This window comes from Ruditapes philippinarum, unplaced genomic scaffold (assembly GCF_026571515.1).
Source record: "Ruditapes philippinarum isolate M1 unplaced genomic scaffold, ASM2657151v2 ctg625_1_1_1_1, whole genome shotgun sequence".
In the NCBI taxonomy this organism is placed as follows: Eukaryota; Metazoa; Mollusca; class Bivalvia; order Venerida; family Veneridae; genus Ruditapes; species Ruditapes philippinarum.
The window spans coordinates 403169-426194 of record NW_026853337.1 but is presented as its reverse complement, the minus strand read 5'-3'; the positions used below and the strand labels follow the sequence as shown (position 1 = coordinate 426194).

Here is a 23026-nt window from a genome sequence, read left to right as displayed (position 1 = left end):
ATTGTTCCATGAGATTCTGTGTTCTTTGATGCTTTTAATGACTTTTTAATGACTATATCATTTATTTTCTTACAATTCATTTCAATGTCCATAGATATTTTTGTCTAATGAAGACTGTCAATTATTGAATAGTAAGTCAGTTTGGTGATATTGGTGGGCAGTTTGGGTTGTTAATTTTAATTGTTTTTGCAATTCTATTGGCACAGGAAGTGCATTTAAGTGAATTTACATTTTCTTGAGTCCAATTTTGTTATTTAATTATGAATGATTATCAATTATACTATTTAAATGCAAACCAGTATATTCTTCTATTTTGAAGAACATCAAATACTAGTATAATATGGTAGGCCAGTATTATCATCATTTCATGCTGTTACTTGATTTTTCTTTTTGGGAGTCTTTATGTATCTAGTTAAGAAATATTCAGAAATATTCTTGCTACTGAAATGTTTTATTGCATATTTTATAAACCTATCTTGTTTTTTCTTTGTTTTTTTTTTTTTATTATTTTGTTAAGAGTATTTTTATTATTTGATTTGAGTCAATGATTTTCTGTTATCGTAAGTTTTTGTTTTGCCAATTATTTGTTATTTGGAATAAAAATTATTCTTTTATACTCATTGTTTTTTATGTTTCATTAAAGTTTGATATACAATCTAAAGTAAATATGATAGAAGAAGCTGATGGTTAAAATTGTAGTGCACTTTGACCCAAATATAAGTGTTTCGAGACAACCCCTGTTATTTATATTCATGTTATCCAATAAAGACGAAGGTTAATCGGTACCGACTAAATCGTTGTATCTAAAGAAGTGTATTGTAAACAATTATGCCAAGTGTAAATTTTTAAACCATGGCAAGACCTTTGTCTTATCATTTATAATGTTTCTACTAATATATTGTTCTTTTTTGAAAAGTTGAATTACAGAAAAGTTTCCAAAGCTATCCGTTATACACTAAACGACTGTATCAAGTAAATATTTTTCATATTTCTTAAAAAAAAACATATAGAGACGAAGACTCCTTAATATATATAAATGTAAATTATTCCATACTTGTATAGCATTATTTCTAAAAGTTCTTTAAACATATTTTGTATTAGACCTTACATGTATTATGTTTCTTTTTGTAGTTGATCTAAGTGTATGTTTCAATTTTCGAGAAATCTGAAATGTAGTTAGAAGTCAATCTTTGTATAGATTGAAATACTAATAATGCGGTACGATACGTGCATACTGCAGCCTACCTTATACAAAGTTTACACAGCATATTTTAAGACTTCATATCGACACCTACGCTGAACATGACAGACACGTTCTTAAAGTTACTTTTCTAAACTTCATCGATTTGCCTTGCATTTTTCGGGATAACTCGATTCCTAAATATTTCAAAAACTCTGATATTCCAATTATTTGCTATTAATATAAATCGCCTGTCAGAATTATCATATTTAATTACAACAAAATTGTGTCCGACCTTGACGTTGCGTCTAATACACCAACTTGTTGAGACTGCAAAAGTTCAAAATTCTGTAATTTGGATTTTGGCCATATAATCACTGGTAATTTTTATATAATAAACGACAAGATAATTCGTTACTTATTTATTAAAGGACCTAAATATAGAATTCCTTCTGATATTGATATTAATGCTTGTCGATGTCAGAAAGCTGTATCGATAGAGGACTTTTGGTACGCGAAAATGCTGATAGTAATGCACTTAATACATGGAAACATAATATATTTAAAATTATATTGAATCACGTATCGAATTTTATCGTTGGAATGAACATCTTTTACCACCTTAACCTAGACTTACTTTACAACATCTTAGAAATGATATATTAACGTTCCACTCTAAATTTGTTTTAGTTCCGGCTGACAGGGCGGCCAATAACATAATTATCATATGACGTATTCATTAAATAAATGTTTTACAAAATGAACTTCATGAACAGTCATAGTTCTTGTATTTCTAACTTTAAAGTTCGTGTTGATGAGAACGAGCTTAAACTTCCTGTAATGTACTGGATTCCAAAATTAAATAAACATCCATATAAAGCCCGCTTCATTCCTAATTCTACATCTTGTACTACCAGTAATTTTTCTGTTTTATTGACTTCTTGTCTTACTGCCATCAAGGCACAAGTCATTAGAAACTGTGAAACAGTTTATGAAAATACGGACAAACATCTTTTCCGGTCTGTTAAAAATTCAACTGAAATTTTAGATAAGTTTAAAGTTAAGAATTATCAAGCTGCATCTGTACTTACAAATTTTTCTACCCTATATACAACATTGGCACATAAACGTATAAATGATATATTATTATCTTTAATTAAAAAAAACATTTGCAAAAGAAAAGGTTACGTTTCTTGCTTGTAATTCAAATTCAGGTTTTCTTTACCAATTGTATCATTTAACAATATACTTTGTGGACATGTGACAAAGTTTTTAGAGCACTTTAGTTTTTATAAGATAACATTTATGTCAGGTTTAGTCATACAGTTTTCAAATAAACAGGTAATAGGCATTCCAATGGGAACTGATTGTCCAACCCTGGTAGCTGATTTATTTCTTTAGTGCTATGAGAGGGATTTATTGTTAAGTCTTTTCCCTACTTCACATCAGGAAATTAAACATACATTTATTGACACTTTCGCTACCTATTTGATATCCTAAACATGAATAATCCTTATTTTGAGCAAATGGTTACTAAAATATATCCCAGTGAACGTAAATAGAATAAGACTAACTTTTAAGATTTAAACATTCCTATCATTAAAAATTTATATTAACTAATTAACTATCTAAGGTAAAAGAGATGATTTTGATTTTAAACAATCCACATTTAGATGGGGATGTGCCTCATGCTACATCATAAGTGGTTAAGTTGATAAACTTTCCACCGTCTTCGTAATTTTGCTTTCATACTTGTAATGTTACAGATAGTTCCCTTTGACACACCCAATCTTGAAGTCATTTCTCTTTGAGTAGCCGGGTTCTCATTGGCGACAAACGACCAACCTTTCTTATGACGTCAGGTATAGCCGCTGTGGGCCGTTTTGTAAATGTCCCCCTGTAACATTCGAAGAAGTTGTAACCCTATGTGGCATTAAGATTCCTAATGGAGCCCACATAAATGCTCATTAAATTAAATTTAATTAAGTGGAAATGTGAGATGAGCATACTCATTAAACATTTTCTGTTATATGAAAAAAGACCGACGAAACTTTTTAATTTTTTTTTTGTCACAGGCCAGTTTAAAATAGCTTAAATTTTGCCAGGGTTACAATATATGCTTTTCTCTGAAACTACATGTCCTATGTGTTGCACTTGTTTTTTTTTATAAGTGGCAATGTTTAGGTTAAGGCATACATTTGCAGCACAAAGTGAACAAATTTCATTGATTTTCCATGAGCAATGATTTAATCAATCATTCAAAGGTTAAAGGCATATTACCAAAAGGCATGGCCTGAAATTGAAAATAACCCAAATGCGCATTGAATGCTGCGTATCGTTTATTTTTGTCAGATATTTTAACTTGCCAGTACACATATGCTTGGTTTAAAGTATAGAAATATTTGGCGCCTGACAAAGTGGCAAGTGCATCTTTTATTTTTGTTAAAGGGTAAGCATCCTTTAAGTTTAATATCTTAACTTTCTATAGTCCTAACAAATATAATTGTATCATCATACATTTAAGCAAATACAACAGGTGCTGCCCAAGAATTTGAGCTGTGCTCAATTTTATTTTAAATTATCATTTTGTTTTAAATAATTATATGTTTAAAAAATATGTTTTTGAGCTATAGGTACTCTCCGTTTAGGTATTTATGTAGGATTTGAATCTCCCATTTCTATTCCATGTATCATTTGGTTAGTTTTTATAACGTTTCCGGAAGCATCTACAAATATATCATTGAATTCAAATAAAAGTATTTATGCTTTTCCTTCTCATTTATTGTTTCAGAGCCTTCATCTATTGATGTTGTAGATGTTCTGGAAGAAATTCTGCAAATGTGTCTCGGAATTTCCCATCAAAAACGATAGCAATAATTGATTAAATACTTCCTATTGTAAAATTCGTATCTATTTTGATGCTTCTGCTTCTCAAATTAATCAGAGATATAGGACAATGAGAGTTTTTGTCATCAGAATACCCTTTTTAACATAATTTTGTAAGGCTTTATGACACCCTTCTGGATCACTTAATACATCCTTTATTCAACCTCTGATTTTGCTTGTATCTCTGCTTGTATAACAGTTCTACCTAAACTGATACAACAAATTTTCTTATTTTCTTATCTATGCAACTTGATCTTGTGTTTACTTATTATCATACAGCCTTTTCAAAATTTTTAATTGACATCAAAATCTTCAAGAAAGTCTCCTATAAGAGCCAATATTTCAACAAAAATTCAAAAGAGAACAATTCTTTATCAATTACTCAATGTTGTCAAACCTCCAGGTCACAACCATTTGCTGCTGTTTGAATATGCGAAACCTTTTCAAGTTTGTTAAGATCAAGGCCAAATTTTAATTGCTATAATAACTGACAGAATGTGCTGGAATGAAGAACTTAGTGAATCAGTGCATCATAACAGTGGAAACTTGTGTGAATGTTAGCATATAAACATGTTCTCTCTTTAATATTCAAAATGATTTATATACCCATTTTCTTAAGTATCCTTACAGGCTTAACTTTGGGTGCAATTTCTTTCGAAACTAATATCGGGCACCTAGAAGCAATATGATTGTTCTTGTGGCACTTGTAACATTCTATTTCAGGATTAATATCTTTACATTTTGACCTACTTCTGTTTCTTTTTAAAAAAGTTTCATTTAATGTTTTTAGGAGGGAGGCAATTTAATCTAAAGTAGTAGATTCCTTCCCTTTTTTGAAACAGAATTACATTCTGAAGTGAAGATGCATCAGATGCAAACGTTGGTTTCCTTAGAATGGTATGTGATCCATCGAAAGCTTTAAAGTCAACAGCTAAGGCTATCGCAGCATCAATAGTGAATGTATGTCTGTATTACACGTAGCTCATTATTTTTGGCTTTAAAATGCCATTTATGAATTTATCAATAATGTTTATTACTTCCCTTGCCTCCATTTAAATAGAAGGGTATGCTTTTGCTTTTCCATAGTCAACAGTTCTTTCAGATTAAGTTTGCTTGCTGTTTCTGAACTCACAGCGGAAAGCGATTTCACGTTCTGCTTGATTGAATCTACGCCTTTACATATTGACTTAGTATTGTAGCTTAATGTTGGTCTTGGATTTAAATCATTTAAAGTTTTGTGCAGATCCACTTAGGCTCATAACTAACTGTAGTGCTTTCTTAATTTCATTCCATTTCTACCAGCTTGCAACATTTTCAAATGTATCTGGTAATCTCGCGATTTAGCAAAATGTCCATCAAACTTATCAGGTCCCTTAGCTATATGTTGGCTGAAGTGAAAACTTTGTTGTGGAATTTTAACCAGTGTTAAGGCTTGACTGCCTTTTATCTGGGTAAAGTTTGTTTGTGTCATTACAATTCATTTCTCCATTTTAAAGTAGCTTAAAATTTCTTTCAAGGTTGAATGTTGACTGTTTAATAGGTGCATGAAATGACCAACCATTTTGTCATAGCAAGGCAACTTATGCTGACGGTATTAAACATTGTACTGTTGTTTCCTTATGTATGTGTTTGTTGTAAGGCATAAATTAATGCCTTTCATCTTGTTGCATTGATGTATTTGAAGGCAAATTAGAGTACTTATTTCTGTTTTATTGTCAAAATTGTGAGCTATGCTGCTGCTGTTGGTTTCATGTTAAGTTTCATCAAAGTTAGGAATGTTTTGAGCTGACCCCTCTTTATCTTATTGAAAAGGGTGGTGTGTTGATGAGTTATTATCTGAGAATTGTATGTGGGAAAGAATGCTTCTGTGACGTTTAACATGTTCCATGTTGAATATGTGAATTGTTTTGGTCTCCAGAAAACTATTTTCTTTTTAAATTCATATTGCAACTGATGAGAAGGTATTCTATACTTAGAATTATTTTGAATAAATCGTTAACACGGTTCTCTTCTCCGGTATGTTCAGGTTGTATGTGTTCATATTGTAAAGGTTTGTCTGTATTTTTGTCATATACATTTACATAGCTTTTTTCAAGTTTTTGAAATGCCCCTTTGTTACGTGTTGAAAATGTGTCTTTAATGTTTGGCATTTGCGATATCTTACTGTTTTTTTTTTCAAAACTATTGGAAAAAGATAGCAAGTGTTGTCAAATTGTAATGACTGTATAACTTTGCAACGTGGTGTGCTATAGCTAATGCGTATGTTTGTGACGAGAATTTTTATTTAGTTGATCCCTTGAAATGTTTAATTGGACTGACCCAATGTTTTTCCCTATTGGCACAGGAGAGTGGGGAAGAATGTTGTTACCCAATTAATCAGTATCTTGTTTTTATGCACATAAAGGGGGCTTGTTTAATTATAAATATGAATCATCATGCATCATTGATACATCGTGAAATGCTACATTTTTTCTCAGTACTTTCTATAGGTATCCAACGTGATTTATGCAAGGTTGCCTTTATAAATAATGTGTTACGAGCTATTAAAATGTAAAAGGATTACCTCTCGTTTTTACCCAGATACTTTTGTTAGTTTTTTTTCCATCACAATGTTCAAAGAAACAAGTATAAGGTTCAATAATGAATATATTTTCTTATCAATTGTCTATTTTTTTTATTTAAAGTTATTGGTTATTAACAACTCACATTTTATAATTCAGCAACAAAATAATGTTTTATTTATTTATCTAACTTAAAAGCCACATTTTTAAAGTAAATTGGTAATATCTTTTAACTTTTTAAAATTAAAAAACCCTTGTCAAAATGAAAACAAGTCCCTTATTTTCAACTAGAAATGGCTGAGTTCTAACAAAGGTAAGATATACCTTTCGAATGTTTGTGAACCAGCGGTTAAATTGGGGCATCTTTGGTCAATTCATACCCTTTGCATTCTAAAATATATGAAATTCCATGCACAAATTCAACACATATTGAGAGGCTTTACAAAAAGGAGATATTGACTTAATTGATAACTGTATATGCTATGTATACCAAATAATCAACGTTACAGTAAAGAGCGAGGTGAATTTGCAGGGTCACTATCTAGACCAAGCGACTTTGATCAGATTTTGCTACAGTACATTCCCAGATAAGAACCTTATATTTTCTATATACTAGTACCAGGTAAAACGTATGAATAAAATATAGATCTATTAATCTCATCTCAACTAGTGTACCTATTGGCCCGATGGCTATTCGTTCGTTTGTCGCCTACATACGTGTCTACTGACATCCGCTCAGTAACTACTTGGCCAAATTTGATGAAATTAGCATGAATTTCTACCAAAGTTGTTATGAATTTCTACCAAAAGTTGTTCAAATTGATACGGTGACGAAAACCAAAATTAAAGATTTTTAAAAAGACAATGTTAAAAAATATTCTTCTTCCGAATCAGAGAGCATTCACTGTGTAGCATTGTACAGAAAGTATGTTGTTATTATGAAAGAACTTTGTTCAAATCATAAACTTGGAATTTTGAATGCTTATTTGTTGAAGTAAAGATTATTTTGTGATCATTCAATTAATAGTCGTTTTATTCTATTTCAGATATCATATAGTGAAGCTTTCATGTTTCTGAAAAGGAAAACAATATTGAAAGATATAGAATATAAATTAAGGTAAGACAATTCCAGTATCTTTTCCATAGAGGTACATGAAAGTGGCTGAGTCGGGATTCGGTCGCCGACTTCAAATCACATTTTCTTGACATCTGTGTTATATTCTGTTATGACGTTGGATTCTGTGTATGTGAGGAGTCTATCATGTTATTTTACGGAAGCTCGGTGGTTTTAGGCAGGTGGTCGCTCGTGTCTGAAACCTTTCGCAAAGGGATATCTGGGGTTTCCCTTTATAATTAAAGATATACTATGCTCAAATTTAATGTCAGAAAATATTTATAATTGCTACACAGTCTCTTTGTAAATATAAATAAAACATGTGTTGACTTCACACAAAGTTGATATGTCATGTTTAAAACTTTACACTCTATAGGTTGTCACAGTATGAATATAATTTATAGTGTCGTTAAAAAACCTGGCAGTTGTTTTTAAGTAAAGGTCAACTCTGCTTGTCCTCTAAAAGTGAACGTGACTTCTAATGCATATCAAATAAGACATATTCAGTATGAATTTCATAGGTTTTAATAAATTAAACTTATTCTGTCTGAACACAGGTACCTAAAGTAAGGAAAATAGCAAACCATGGCTTTTCTGCTGAAGAAAAATGCAACCTTTCAATATTATATTTACTAGAAAGGTCGGGGTAAATAATAAGAAATAATGGACACACGAACTTTATTTGAAATTTGCCAACTATCTAAACAGTAACAGAAATCTGTGTAAATACTGTAAAAATCGGACCAAAGTCGCTTGGTCTAGACTGTAACCCTGCAAATTCACTGCAACATTGTTTTTATTTTCAAATGCGTTTGACGAACAAGAAAATAGGTTGAAACGGTCATTAACTTTTATAAACGTTTCTAAACACAAAAAACCTTATGTTTTGTATGCTAACTTTTGTGTAGGCATGCTTAAATAATGATACAATGGGTGAAAAATGCGCTGATCTCTCGACCCGAACTTTTTATCTGCATCTGCTTATTTATTACCCAATTTTGACATAATAACGCGGTGTTCGGCATGATAAACGTTGCAAAGTTCAATGATTCAAATTTGTGTTCTCTATTCAATATTTGTGATGTATAATTTGAATTTAATTTTATATAACCTAATGTTATTCAATCCTTCGAAATATTTGTTCAAAGAAAAAAATATGTGTGTGCAATAATATCCCTTGTATCATAGTTTGAGGACCTTTCAGTTGAAAACGTGTCAGAGTTAATCATTATACATATAAATGCACAGGGCGTTATCTGGAGAGCAGGCATAAGTTAACTGCCCATTGATTGGCTCATTTTTCTGGGCATTTACTCATTGTGACTACAAGGGAAATGGATAGCGATAGAAATATCATATTCAGATGCTGTTAATTTGTTCCTATTTTCTTGGGTTTCATATTGTGACAACAGGGAACGGGTTTTTATTTTTGCCTATGATACAAAAGAGAAAGAACACCAAATCACTCGGCAATCTGATTAACTCTTTTGGCCCATTCGTACTAATCAAATAGCCTTGTGTTTTGATGCTGTTTCTATTAATATATTTGGGAAAAACATAATAATATATTCTGTATGTCTAAAAATATATTGTATAATTAAAATATTTATTGTATACTGTAAAAATATTTAATCGAGAATTTGAACCATTTTCACACTTTTCTTACACGAGATGCAATTGGTTAGTTCAAATAAAAATGGCTGTGTCTATGAAGGGTATTAGGAAAATGCAATCGCTTTTGCAACACATATTAAGATAAATATTACATGTACATATTAACATATTAAGTGCCGTCTATAGATTAAGCTCAAATTAAGCTAGACTTCACTCAGAGGCATGTATAACCCGACACTTACATTTTTCAGAATTAATTGGTTATTTGTGAACGGATTTTGATCAAGTTTTGAATATACGAAATTCAACATATCATACTTATTTCGTAGAATTTTATTTACAATTCATTGACAAAAATTAGGGAAAATTACAAAACAAATATGCTACCGCAAAATGAAAAATTACAGAATGGCTGTAAATATCGTACCAAAATGAAATGTCTCTGAAGCCAACTAAATCTGTATGTTAACCAGTTCTTATACTTTGTGTGTCCTCCCATGGCTATAACAAAGTGTTATATAAACACCTGTGACATGGTTATGACGTGGTTTCTCATAAAGGCTTGGGGAATATTTCTCCATTCCTGAATAAGGGCTTCCTCGAGATCTAGCAACACAAGCATCTCAAGTCACGAGATCTAAACATCACACTGAATTGAACAGGCATGTTATAAGCGACCAGAAGCCCTTGCAATTTGCTGGAACTCGAGCAAGCTCTTGTTAAGGAATGGAGAACTGTGAGGCAGAGGCATTTACGTTGCGTTGTTATAACCAATTGGGAGGACATACAAAGTGTTAGAACTGGTGAACATACAGATTTAGTGCGATTCAAAAATGGTCCATATTGTTACGATTTTTACAGTCATTCTGTGATTTTTCATTTTACTGTAGGGTATTTGTTTGGTTATTTTTGCTATTTTTCATCAATTAATTGTAGATATAATTCGAAGTAGTAACTATGATATATTGAATTTTGTATGATTCAAATTTGAACAGAATCCGGTCACAAAGAACCTATTTACAGAAAAATGTACATGTCGGGTTTTAAGTGCATCTGAGTTTATAGTGAAGTGAAAATGATCAGTTTCACTGTGAATGTCACTGGTAAACAGTGCATATGCTCAATCATCCTTATAAATATATATGTATGTATACAAAATGGAAATATATTTTCAAGTCTCAAGACATACACTCGTTTAATAATGTTTTTTCATTCATATGCCTTATAATTTAACCACCATATGCACCTATATTATGATATCACGGAAGCTGACTAAAAAATTATCTAATCATATGAAAGGTATATGAAGAATCACATAAGAGGACTAAGAGATCATCTACATCATATGCTCAAGGTGTTACAGAAGGTTTAAGAGGGGATGATAAAAGATGAGCAATGGATCATCTAAATGTACATATACATTAGTTGATGGTCTTTTAGATGTATAAACACTATAGTTCTTAAAGAGCATATATGAGTGGATTAGGTAAGATGACCAGAAGATCATCTAGATCTGCATATATTCTTTTTTTTATAACGGACAAGTTATGAGGGTTCACGTAAATGTGAGACTTCAAAAGTTGATCGGTTTAGTTTCATAACACCACTCAATATATTTTGCAAAAGTGTAACCGTGTCTCGTAAGAGAGTATATTTCAGAGAAGGGGAAACAAATTTATTAAAAGAATTTTACATGTAATTAAGAATATTAATGAAATAGAAAATAATTAAATCTACACTCAATAAACAATAGCATGAGGGGAAATTGAGAGAGTATTTAACAATTTTCAGGGAGTGAATTTCAGGATAGCAAAATAACTGAAAAAAACATGTTGGAAAACCTGAAAGAAAGAACAAAAAAAAACTAATTAAAAAAGGTGAAATTCGCATTTCGCACTTTTAAAGTAAATGTTACATTTCAATCGCTTAAATATTTTTTATAAAAAACATCATATGTTTCTTTTTATTTTTTTTATCTTTGCTTGATTCTTGCTATGTTGCAAAGGGTACAATCATTATTCATTTGGTATGGAAATCAAAATACTACTTTGTTTTCGTTTTGCTACCTTTACAACGCATTATTGCACATTCAGTGCAACTATTGTCAGTTCCAAGTCCATTATTAAACCAAATTTTGAAAATTCTAAAGAATTAAAAAATGAATTTCTAAAAATTGGAGTCATAATATGCCATTAATAAGACCGTATTGTTAAGATATTTGTCGCTGGTATTTGCAAATATTGAATCTTAATTATTTTTAATTCTATCAACAAAGTTCAATGAATGTGTATATAAAACATATTTGTTAATCACCGGTGATGGAAAACCAGACATAGAGCGTGATAACAATTGGCTGGATGTTCCGGGAAAGGTCGCCAGGAAGATTAACCCTAAAAAACCGTTTAAATTTAATGCATGAATACTCGACGACTAAATAAATCAAACATTACTGTGCATTACCTAGCTCACAACGGTGTCTTAAATCCACAAAAGAAAACAACGAAACGTTGGGTATTATATGATGCCTCGGCATATACTTCAAAAGAAAATAACAGTCTAAACGTCTATATCGCGGTCCTGTTATGGTTCATGACTTATGTGGAATACTGTTGTGGTTTCGAGCACATCCAATCGTAATAGTAGCTCACATTGACTATGCTTGATAAGTCCTGTTATAGTTCATGCTAAATAAATTTCTGCAACACCTGTGGGGTAAACGTATAAACAGGGATGATGCCCTTAGTGATAATGGTTACGAGAAATGAACCTGATTGAAAAAAGAACTCACGGCTGTGGAACATGTCTGTATACCAAGATCTATATCTGCAATCTGTTCAAAACCAGTCGAATATTGCATTGTATGTTTCTGTTCTGTGATGCATCACAAAAAGCTTACGCTGTTTTAGTATACTCACATTAATGGTCAGAAGATACAACAAATATAGAACTCATCTTTTTAAAAACACGTTTGGCACTTTTAAAAAGCTTTCTATAACAAGACTAAGACTTTTAGATCTTGTTATAGGTTTCCGATGTTTACAGTTTGTTAAAAATCACCAGTTACCAATATTTGATTCATCTTTATGGACTGACTTACACTGCGCTCAACAATAGTTAAAACCAAAAAAAACATATATCAGTGTTCGTAAAGAATCGTGTTAATAAAATAAAGAAAATATCAGAAATACATTAATACATCAAACGTCCCATCTAAAGACAATCCAGAAAAAATTACATAACGTGACTCACAACTTTGGTGGGAAGGACCTGAACAATGATCCTGATAAATGACACCAATTTATAGTTATAATGAAGAGGAATATGGCAGATGTAAGTCTGAGATACGTAGATTAAGGACACCTAGTTAAATTAGTTTGTTACAACCATCTCAGGGCACAAATACAGCAGAAAACACTAGTTCAGATGATAACACTTGTCCATTAGCAATAAACAGCTAACGTTTCTTTTCACCGTCAAAACTACTTAGGGTTATAATATCTGTCTTATGTGACGGTTTTGATCCGTCCCTAGGGTACCCCGCCCTATGGGCGGTAACAGAATAGTTGTCCCATTGGCAGATACCCGAGGGACAAATATTCCGATCTCAACCGCATACATATGTTAAGTATACTTTTTTTGCATATTCTTTAATATTTAAATACTTTACCTAAATTAGATATTTGTACATGGAAATTAATGTCATTGCATCCATGACTATTTTGTACAATAGAATATGAATTTACAACAGTAATAACAACGGCAAAATGATGTCATCCTAAGCACATAGTTCCATTCTAAAATGCGCCAAAATAACGTTATTTTAACGCGGTTCAAATATAAAATGCACCAAAATGACGCCATTGTTTAGCACGCTAGTTATCTGGCACCCCCATTCGAGATGAAATTTCCGGCATAGGTAAAACTAATGGAAATGCAAGTCTGATGTTCAGGAAATAGCTGCTCGTGTGCTTATATATGTGAATTAACTACAAAAGTATAAAAAACAACATAATATATATCTTCTGACGCACTTTAAAAGTCTGAAAACATGTGGAAAAGACACATTAAAGATTACATTACATAGACGTCTTTGATGCCATTGCTAGTGGTTAGAAAAACAATATTCAACAACAGCTTGGAATTTACATTGATACAAATTGAATCATATGTTTCAAGCGTCGACTTGAAAATGCTGACATAAGTGGAAGTGCACATTGTCCGATTCTTCTTCCAAAATATGAGTGGTATACACGTCTCATTGTAGTTTAAACTCATAAAGAATCACCGGAGTTTCAAAAACGTTTTTATAGTAAGAAATCGCTTTTGATTTCCGCATTGTTGTGCTATTATTAAATCAGTCATAAAATCATGTATGATGTACCGCTGATGTGACCCATACAAGATACCAGCCTTTTGCTCATATTTAAAATTCCGTGTGACTAAAGGTATTCCATTTTATATAATTGGAATACATTACATGGGTCCTTGGTATACAAAAACAAATAAAAAAATGAAAAGAAAGTTAGGATTTGGCTATTCACATGTGTTTGGTGAGAGCAATTTATCTAGAACATGTTTGTGACATGACAACAGCTGAATTTCTCCTGTGTTCCAGAAGATTTGTAGCACAAAGAGTTGTCATATGCTTATTTTCAATCATAATGCCTAACAATTTCGTACAACATATAGAATGCTTCATCGTCTTTGGAATAAAATTCTTCAAAGAGCTGAAATAATGAGTGAAGTTTCAAAGTCAGGAATAAAAAGCAATAGCAAACTTGAAACAAAACCATAACATCTGATTACAGAAGAGATCTCTGATAATAAAGAGAAGACAACTACATTAGATACAGAAGATATATTTGCAAATACAATGAAAGTTATCAACAATAATGAAGACTTTGAATTTAATGATGGAAGCTGAGTAAGCTAGATATTAGGGAAGAATACCATTATCAAGATGATGATTGCCAATTTTGTTCTTGCAAAGTCAAAGATACCTTGACAATATTCAAAACTGATTATGTGCGACCTGATTACAACATTCAATAATATGAAGTAACTTTCAGCTATTACCGTCTGATTACAGGACTACTTTAATATTAAGATTACAACTTAAATATGAATAACGCATCTGGAATTTACGTAAAATATATGTCCATTAATTTAGTTGATTTCTTTTTTGCGGCGTTTAAATCGCGAATATCGCGAGTGATTATTATATGTAAGTGGTTTTATTTAGATATTTAAACAAATCGTATAACGGTTCCGAGGACGGTATTTGTAGAATGTAGATTTTAGTCAAGTGACCAATGTTTTCCACTCTCTTTCATACGGTATATTAACTCTTATTTTTCTTGGTTATACATACAATAAACTGCTTAAAATAAATTATGAAAACTGCATTCGTTTGTTCAATTCGTAGTACAAATGTAATAGATGACTTAAAAGTCAATACATTCAAGTTAAAAATGCCTCTTCTACAAGCCCTGTTTTTGGGAAGAATAGCAAACTACTTTCAAAGTTGACATGTTTGTCATTTGTACAGGAATCCAGTTTTTCATAGCTTTTTTACTTTTTCAGTCATTTGAGCTGTCTCTTGATTAGTTCAAGAATATTTTATATTACTTAGACTTACTAATAACTTTTCACTTTTATTTGTATTCAAGGTAAATGGGAGCATGAGGAGCAAGATAATCAAAGAAAATCTTGGACATTGTTTGAAAGCTTTACTATTTCTGTTCACTGGTTACAGCTTAACTTTTTCTATTCATTGGTTGCAGTTTTACTATTTCCGTTCACTGGTTGTAGTTTTACTATTTGTGTTGACTGGTTGCAATTTTATTTCTTTTGTTTGTTGGTTGTCTTTTTTTATCATTTCTGTTCACTGGTTGCAGTTTTACTATTTCTGTTCACTGGTTGCAGTTTTACTACATTTGTATTTCTGTTCACTGGTTGTAGTATTATTATTTCTGATCACTGGTCAAATTGTTGCAATTTCTGTTCACTGGTTGCAGTTTTAATATTCCTGTTTACTGGTTGCAGTTTCACTTCACTATTTCTTATCACTTGTTGTAGTTTTACTATTTCTTTTCATTGTTTCAGCAGCTCAGATGAAGAAAGTAGAGATAGAGACTGGGTCCGAGACCCGCGGAGAAATTCAAGACCAATCAGGCCCCTCTGATGTAAGTAGCTCATGCAATTTTGATGCATTGCCATTTACTGTGAACGAAATTACGTCAAACATCTCGGAGAAATATCCTGCAACAAGAAAAATGCGGACAACAAGGGTATGAAGCAATTTTGATACATATGTCGGATATAGAAATTTATTACCCTTCCAGATTTTTTCCGCCTTTTTGATTGGATATTGATCACCCGAAAGAAAGCCAGACGGGTAATATACCCACTTAATTTCCCCGTTGAGTAACCCACGTTCTAAACAACATGCGCTGTGGCTATGCGTGTACGGTTTGATTTTACGCGATTTTCAAGCACTTTTTAACTGTCAAATGATAAATATTTACCAAAGTAGAGTAATCATTCATATTCTCATCAGTGTTGAAAACAAATGTGACCTTGTGAAAGCTTGATATTAATTTCAAAAAAGTGCGTTCAACAGACTTCTCATTTTCTCTTGTTTACATTCGTTATGTTCGAAAGAAAACACGTCATGTATTTATGTGACGTCATGTAGTGATGAAGGGGTACCCTAAAGGGAATCTTCTTTAGACGTTTCATTTGAAGTAGCAATGATTTATTTTAAAATCGTCTTAACTCGGCAGAGGAAGGGTAATGAAATTATTATTTTGGTTTTGCAGTGATATATGTGGATATATTACCTGCCAAGATAAAATATCACCCTCGCCTTACGGCTCGGGTGATATAAAATCTTAACAGGTAATATATCCAAAACCAAAATAACATATTAATAATATCATCCCCCGCAGATGAAATCGGTAGGGGTATATTGCTTTGGCGTTGTCCTTTGGTCTTCGTCAATCCGTCCGTCCGAATTCTGTTTCGGCGCTAGTTCTCTGCAAATACTTGCTGGAATTCAATGAAACTTTATGGGAACCATCTATATATCAAGAAAAGAATATCTATATCAAGAAGAGAAGCGCATATCATTACCTTGTTTATTGGAACCTTAAATACTAAGAGGAGATGCGCATATCGTGGCCTTGTTCAGGTCAGACCACTTAAAACTTAGAGTAATGGCCTTTTATTAGGTATGAAATATGCATATAGAGCAACAATCTTTTTCGCGCCATTTCGGGCAACTACTAGTTGGAATTCAACAACTTATTGAGAACCATCAATACTAAGAGAAGATGTGCATATCGTCGCCTTGTTCTGGTCAGACCAACCAAGACCGAGTTATGGCCCTTGATTAGTTATGCAGTATGCATATACAGCAATAATAGTTTACGTGCGATTTCTCTGCAACTATTGACTGAAAATTAAACGAAACTTTATGGGAATCATCTATACTAAGAGTTGCATATTATCGCTTTATTTCGGTCAGATCCTTTGACTCAGAGTAATGGCCATTGATTCGTTATACAGTATGCATATAGAGCAGTTATCGTTTCCGCGTTATTTCTCTGCTACTGTTGGCTGGAATTCTACGAAACTTGATTGAAACAATCAAAACTAAGGGGAGATGCGCATATCGTGACCTTGTTCCGGTCAGACCCTTCCACACAGAGTTATGGCCTTTGATCAGTTATGCAGTATGCATATAGAACAGAAATCGTTGTCGTTTTATTTCTCTGCAACTACTGGCTTGAATTCAACGAAACTTTATGGGAACCTTCAATACTAAGAGGTGATACGCATATCAAGGCCTTTTCGGTCAGACCCTTTAACTTAGAGTAATGGCCCTTGATTACTTATGCAGTATGCATATAGAGCAATAATCTTTTCCGCGTCCTCTCTGTGCAACTACTGACTGGACTTCAACGAAACTTAATTGGAATCATCAATACTAAGGGGAGATGCGCATATCGTCGCATTATTTCGGTCAGACTCTTCAAGACAAAGTTATGGCCCTTGATAAGTTATGCAGTATGCATGTAGACAATAATCGTTTCCGCGCTTAAACTTCTTTGCAACTTTGCAACTACAAACTGGAATTCAACGAAATTTTATGGAAACCATCAATACCAAGAGGAGTTGTGCATATCGTCGCCTTATTCCAATCAGACTTTTGAAGACAAAATTATCGCCATTGATTACGGTCGCTATGTAGTATGCATATTGAGCAATAATCGTTCCTCACTATTTCTCTGCAACTACTGACTGGAATTCAACAAAACTTTATGGGAACCATCAATATTAAGAGGGTATGCGCATGTCGTTTCCTTGTTCCGGTCGGACTCTTCAACATAAAGTTAGGCCCTTGATTAGTTATGCGGTATGTATATATAGTGAATTCCGTTTATGCAATGATTCTCCGCAATAACTGACTGGAATTAAATAAAATGTTATTGAAACAATCAATACCAATGAGAGATTGCCTTGTTCAAGTCAGACCCTCTAAGACAGATTTATGACCCTTGATTTTTTGTGTAGCATAAATATAGAGCAATATTGTTATTTTTTCAACTGCTTGATTGAATTCAAAAAGACTTTATGGGAACCATCATTACAAAAAGAAAATTTGTCATGATAGATTTAAGTAAATTAAGCCTTATGACTCCAGTTGTTGTTGTAAGTTATAACCAGTACGCGGCGGGGATATAAATTCAACAAATTTGCTTGTTATAATTGTATTTTCTATTTTCAGATCACCTGTCACAAAGTGACAATGTAATCTTTTGTGATTGCAATTATCCGGCGTCCGTGATACGTCCGTACACTTTTATTCTAAACTCTCATCATGAACCGCTGAGCCATATTTATCCCAAATTCACAAAAATGTTCGTTTGGTAGTCATCTTTGAAAATTGTTCAAAGACTGAAATTCCATACAGAACTCTTGTCTTCGCGATAAATAAACCTTTCTTAAAAAAATAGACCTGAGATATTTAGCATGAAAACTTATCTTGTGGGTGTCTACCAAGTTTTTCAAATGAAAACCTCGGGTATAAATTGGCCCATTCCCGGGGGTCTTTGATTTTGCTCGTATACAGTAAAAACTGAAGAAGAAAAAAAAAAACACTTAGACCCGGGAGTCATTGATTTTCCTTATAAGTTTATAGTAAAAAGTGAAAAATATCTTCTTTAAAAAACAATCAAACAGGTAGAACTTAGATATATAGCATGAAACATCTCCTAGCGAGTGTCAATAAAAGGCCTTAGGTACAAATTGGTCCTGCCCTGGGGGTAATTGATTTTCCTGACGTGTATATAGTCAAAACTGAAATATATCTCATCGTAAAAAATCCAGTTAGAGCTTATATATTTGGCATGAATCATCTTCCAGTGAGTGAGTGTCTACCATGTTTGTTCAAATAAAAGCCCTTTGGTGAAAATTCGTCCCATCCCGGATGTCATTTACTCCTTATATTTGAACTTTAAAAATAAAAAAATATATATTATTTTAAGAAACCAAAGAGCTAGGGCTTAGATATTTAGCATTAAACACTTCTAGTGGATGTCTATCAAGCGTGTTAAAATAAAGTCACTGGGGTCAAAATTGGCCCCGCTTCGGGAGTCATTGATTTTCCTGATATGTATATAGGTCAACAGTAAAAACAAATCTACTTTAAAAAAGGTCAAAGAGCTAGAACTAATATAGTTTGCGTAACACATATTCTAGTGAGTGTCTACCAAGCATGTTCAAATTAAAGCCCGGGTGTTATTGATTTCCCTTACATGTGTATAGCATAAACTTAAAAAACCTTCTTTTAAAAGAGCCAAAGAGCTAGAGCTCAGATATATAGCATTAAACATCTTCTAGTGAATGTCTATCAAGTTTGTTCAAATAAAAGCCCTTAGGTTCAAATATCTTCCGCCCAACGGGGGTTATTAATCTTCCTTATATGTCTATAATAAAAGCTTAAAAATCTTTAATTTAAAAACCCAAAAAGGTAGAGCTTTGATATTTAGCATGAAACATCTTCTTGTAAGTGTCGACCAAGTGTGTTTATATGAAACCCTTGTTTTAAAGTTGGCACAGCCCTGGGAGTCATTGATTTTCCTTATATGTACACATCTTTTTGAATTGCTGTCTCTTAGCAATAGCAACCAGTAATGTTTTTACACATACATAGCTTCAGATACAAATATGAACTTTTTGTTTCTTTATTATACTTTCCTGTTTGACAAATTTGAAGAAAAAAAATCAGTGAGAAAGTTCAGATTTTCTTTCTGAACAGTGTGTGATTTTAGCATACATATCACATATCCTTTTTAGTTATTTAAGGTTGGTAACAATAGAATCTGTATAGACTTATACAATATTTTATTGAGACACAAACCTTTTTTTCTATTTTTTAACTATCCATTATTTTCATTGTGGTTTTAATCGATCAAGTTATAGACCAGTAAATGTAAGATTAACCTAGAACTAATTTCAAAAGAACTTTTATCAACACCTCACGAAAGATCTAAATCTTACCATAAAAAGTCCCTAAATTTTGCGTTTGCAATGAAAAATATAAAAGCTGTATATATGTAGCGATTTTTTTCCGTTTTAAAACTTGATCCGACTACGCTACCATACCAGTAGGTTTCGCGCGCATTGTTTGTGATGTTACGGAAAATAAGTATGGTCGCGCCCAAATTGAATCTATATAAGGGTCCGTCTAAACTTAACGGATGAGCAATACGTACTTTCTTAATGGTGGATGAAGAGAACCGCCTCTCTGATATTGGGCGTGGTTTAGGCTTTGTAACTTGCAATTTAACGATCCGTCCATATGTTGTACAGTGTAAGTCTGCTTGGAACCAGACTGTTATCGTTTGGAAATTAGTGATGTTGGCATAATTTGGTTTAAATAGAGGATACACGTAGGTTCGGTACTAAATATATCAGACGACTTGACTAGAATTATATTAAGCAAGCCTCTGACAAGCATAATATAAATTTATTCAATAAATTTCAATGATGAACATACACGAATATAATAGATTCTATTCTCTTTATCACATACCCAAGATAAAGACGGTTTGAAGTGAAAAGGTAACTCATTGATGTGCCTATAGTGTAACGTGTTCACGATTATTATGTTCGATGTCACTTCAATCGCTTTTAAGTGAGGAACATTATTTGTCCTAATGGGTGAGAGAAGAGCAATACGAGGGATGATCAAGAATTATAAACGTAGACTGGCTCAATATCTCATTTATTACTTGACAAACGTACATAAAACTTATATCACATGAAAGTACGTTTAATCAACAAACAACATGCAATTTTTTATACAATATGTTTACATGTTATTCGGAATAACAAACCATGAAAATGTGTCACTATCGCGGTACCGGCCCACGTCGTCAAAAAACTCTTGATGTCAGCGAGGTCGCAGCGCCGTAAGTGTTTAAGGAAAAGCGTCAACAAGCACATGACATTCACTCTTTTTCAAAGTACGAACCAGAACATGCAATGCAACGTTCATGCCTCTTAGGCCACTGAGAGAAGAATATATTCCTGTAATACTCTGCTGGATACTGACGTATTAGGGTGTTTGTCGCTGACTGTAACTCCTCCAAATTCTCAAAGCGCTTGCCCTTCAGCTGACGTTTCAAATCTGGGAACACTGAATAATCAAACGGAGCAAGGTCCGGGGAATATTGGGGATGAGGCAGGAGTTCAAATCCTATGACACCTATTGTGAGCTGTGTGGAGGCTGCCGTATGCGACGATGCATTATCGTGATGCAGTATAAATCGCTCCACGGGGATGTCGTTCCTCTTCTTCCTCAGCGCCCGGATGAGATTTCGATTCAGCACCTGTAAAATTGTGTATTTTATTCTGATGCATGTTCTGTATTATTTTGTACATCGGAACTTTAAATAAAATTATATCGTTGCTCGATTTAATTGCTGAAATCATGGGATTAATAGTTTTAAAGGATTTAATTAATTGATTGTATTATTTCAAAATAACTCTTGTAAATAAAACGGTAACAATACGGATACGAATACATGTAACTATTATTGTCATTATTGTTTTATGAATGTATATAATAGTAAACATTATATTTTACCTTCGACTAATAGTCTGCATTGATTGTAGTCCCGACTGGCACTGCATGGCATAGAAGCATACCATGTAGTCGGCGAACATCATGTACATCTTTTTTCCGGCAGATCGTCCTACACGGGCTTTCACTGGAGGTGGCGACCTTGCTTGCCTCCAAACAGCAGACTGTGCCTTGGTTTCTGGATCTCTCAGGTATAACCAGGTCTCATCAGTCATGATCACATAGTTCAGGAAGTCCGGGTTCGATCTGAAGCGTCGGAGAAATCGCCGGGACTCCTGCACTCGTTTTCTGTCATGAGGCGAGGAACCCACCGGGCGTGAACCTGCGCGGAAAATTTTAATATTTTTATATTCGAAACTGAATAGGTTGTAGAGTGATAAAAACAAAAAACATAAGTTTATGCACATAAAATACCTTTTGCATGTTCAATTTCTTGGTGATAATTGTGTGCGTGGTTCCATAGCTCATCTCAGTTACTTCTGATATCTCTCGAACGGTCACTCTTGAGTCCTCCTTGATAATATCTTCAATTGACGTCACATCTGACGGCTTGACGCTCGACCTTCTTCCACACCCTTCATCATCTTCAAGTGACTTCCGCCCTTCAGTGATGTCAAATGATGTCAAATTTTTATGTGACGTCATACAAACGTCCGAAAATATATTCCCGCATTTTTCTGTTATTTTGATAAACAGTGTCGAAATTATAATGCATTGAATAAAGCAATTATATATAAAAATAGCACCTGGGCCGGTAATGCGTTACTATAGTTACAATTATGCTAGTTATTCTGCTCTGAGTAATACATGACTGATTTACAGCTCCTTGTAAATGGCAAAGAGATAGGTCACGACAGTGATATATTAAATAAAAATATTTTATATGGGTCCGTTTCAAAGATATTGAACCAGTCTACATAATTCTTGATCAACCCTTCGTATAAATCACATAATGAGTGAGAGAAGTACCATATGTTATCCTAAGTGTTGAGAGAGAAGTCATCATTTTTCCTAATGGGTGAGAGAATAAATATTGTTTTCGGTACTTCCTAGTTTCTGCTTTGTGATATTAAGAAGTCTTTGGTATAAATAGTTCTCGTTTTTCTCGTGCGTATTTCGCGGCGAAATAGTCATTCGAGGTTTGCTACAAGTAACATTATTTTTGTTCAGTTTATTTATGATGGATGACATTGAAAAATCGCCAACGAGGCCAGGCAGAAGTGTTGATTTGTCGAATTCGGGGCAAATTTCACTGTTTAATACACTTTTAGAGAGGGCTTTCGACAGACAGCGTGATATCATTTTGGACCAAATTGAAGCTGAAATTTGGACACCAGCAAAGAAATTGTCAGCCGACAAATTTCAGTTCAAACGTGAAGGTTTGCAAATTCAGTTTGATTTTAACATTGATAGAATAGACACTTTGCAAAATATTGACAGTTTCAGCAATCTACGTAGCTTCGAATTAATTCTAGAACTGGTTAAACAAGACATTAAAGACATTCAGCACCGTAATA

General features: G+C 33.1%; 1 protein-coding gene across 1 annotated transcript in view; it reads left to right on the top strand.

Annotated features, from left to right (window-relative positions):
• The window catches only part of LOC132736531 (probable ATP-dependent helicase PF08_0048), a 45843-nt gene that overhangs the window by 4514 nt on the left and 18303 nt on the right, over positions 1-23026 (top strand). Inside the window, exons 2-3 of the mRNA XM_060723675.1 lie at positions 7674-7744; positions 15464-15645. Coding sequence (XP_060579658.1) covers positions 15469-15645 — 177 coding nt within the window. The 5' untranslated portion in view covers positions 7674-7744; positions 15464-15468. The remainder of the gene's footprint in view (positions 1-7673; positions 7745-15463; positions 15646-23026) is intronic.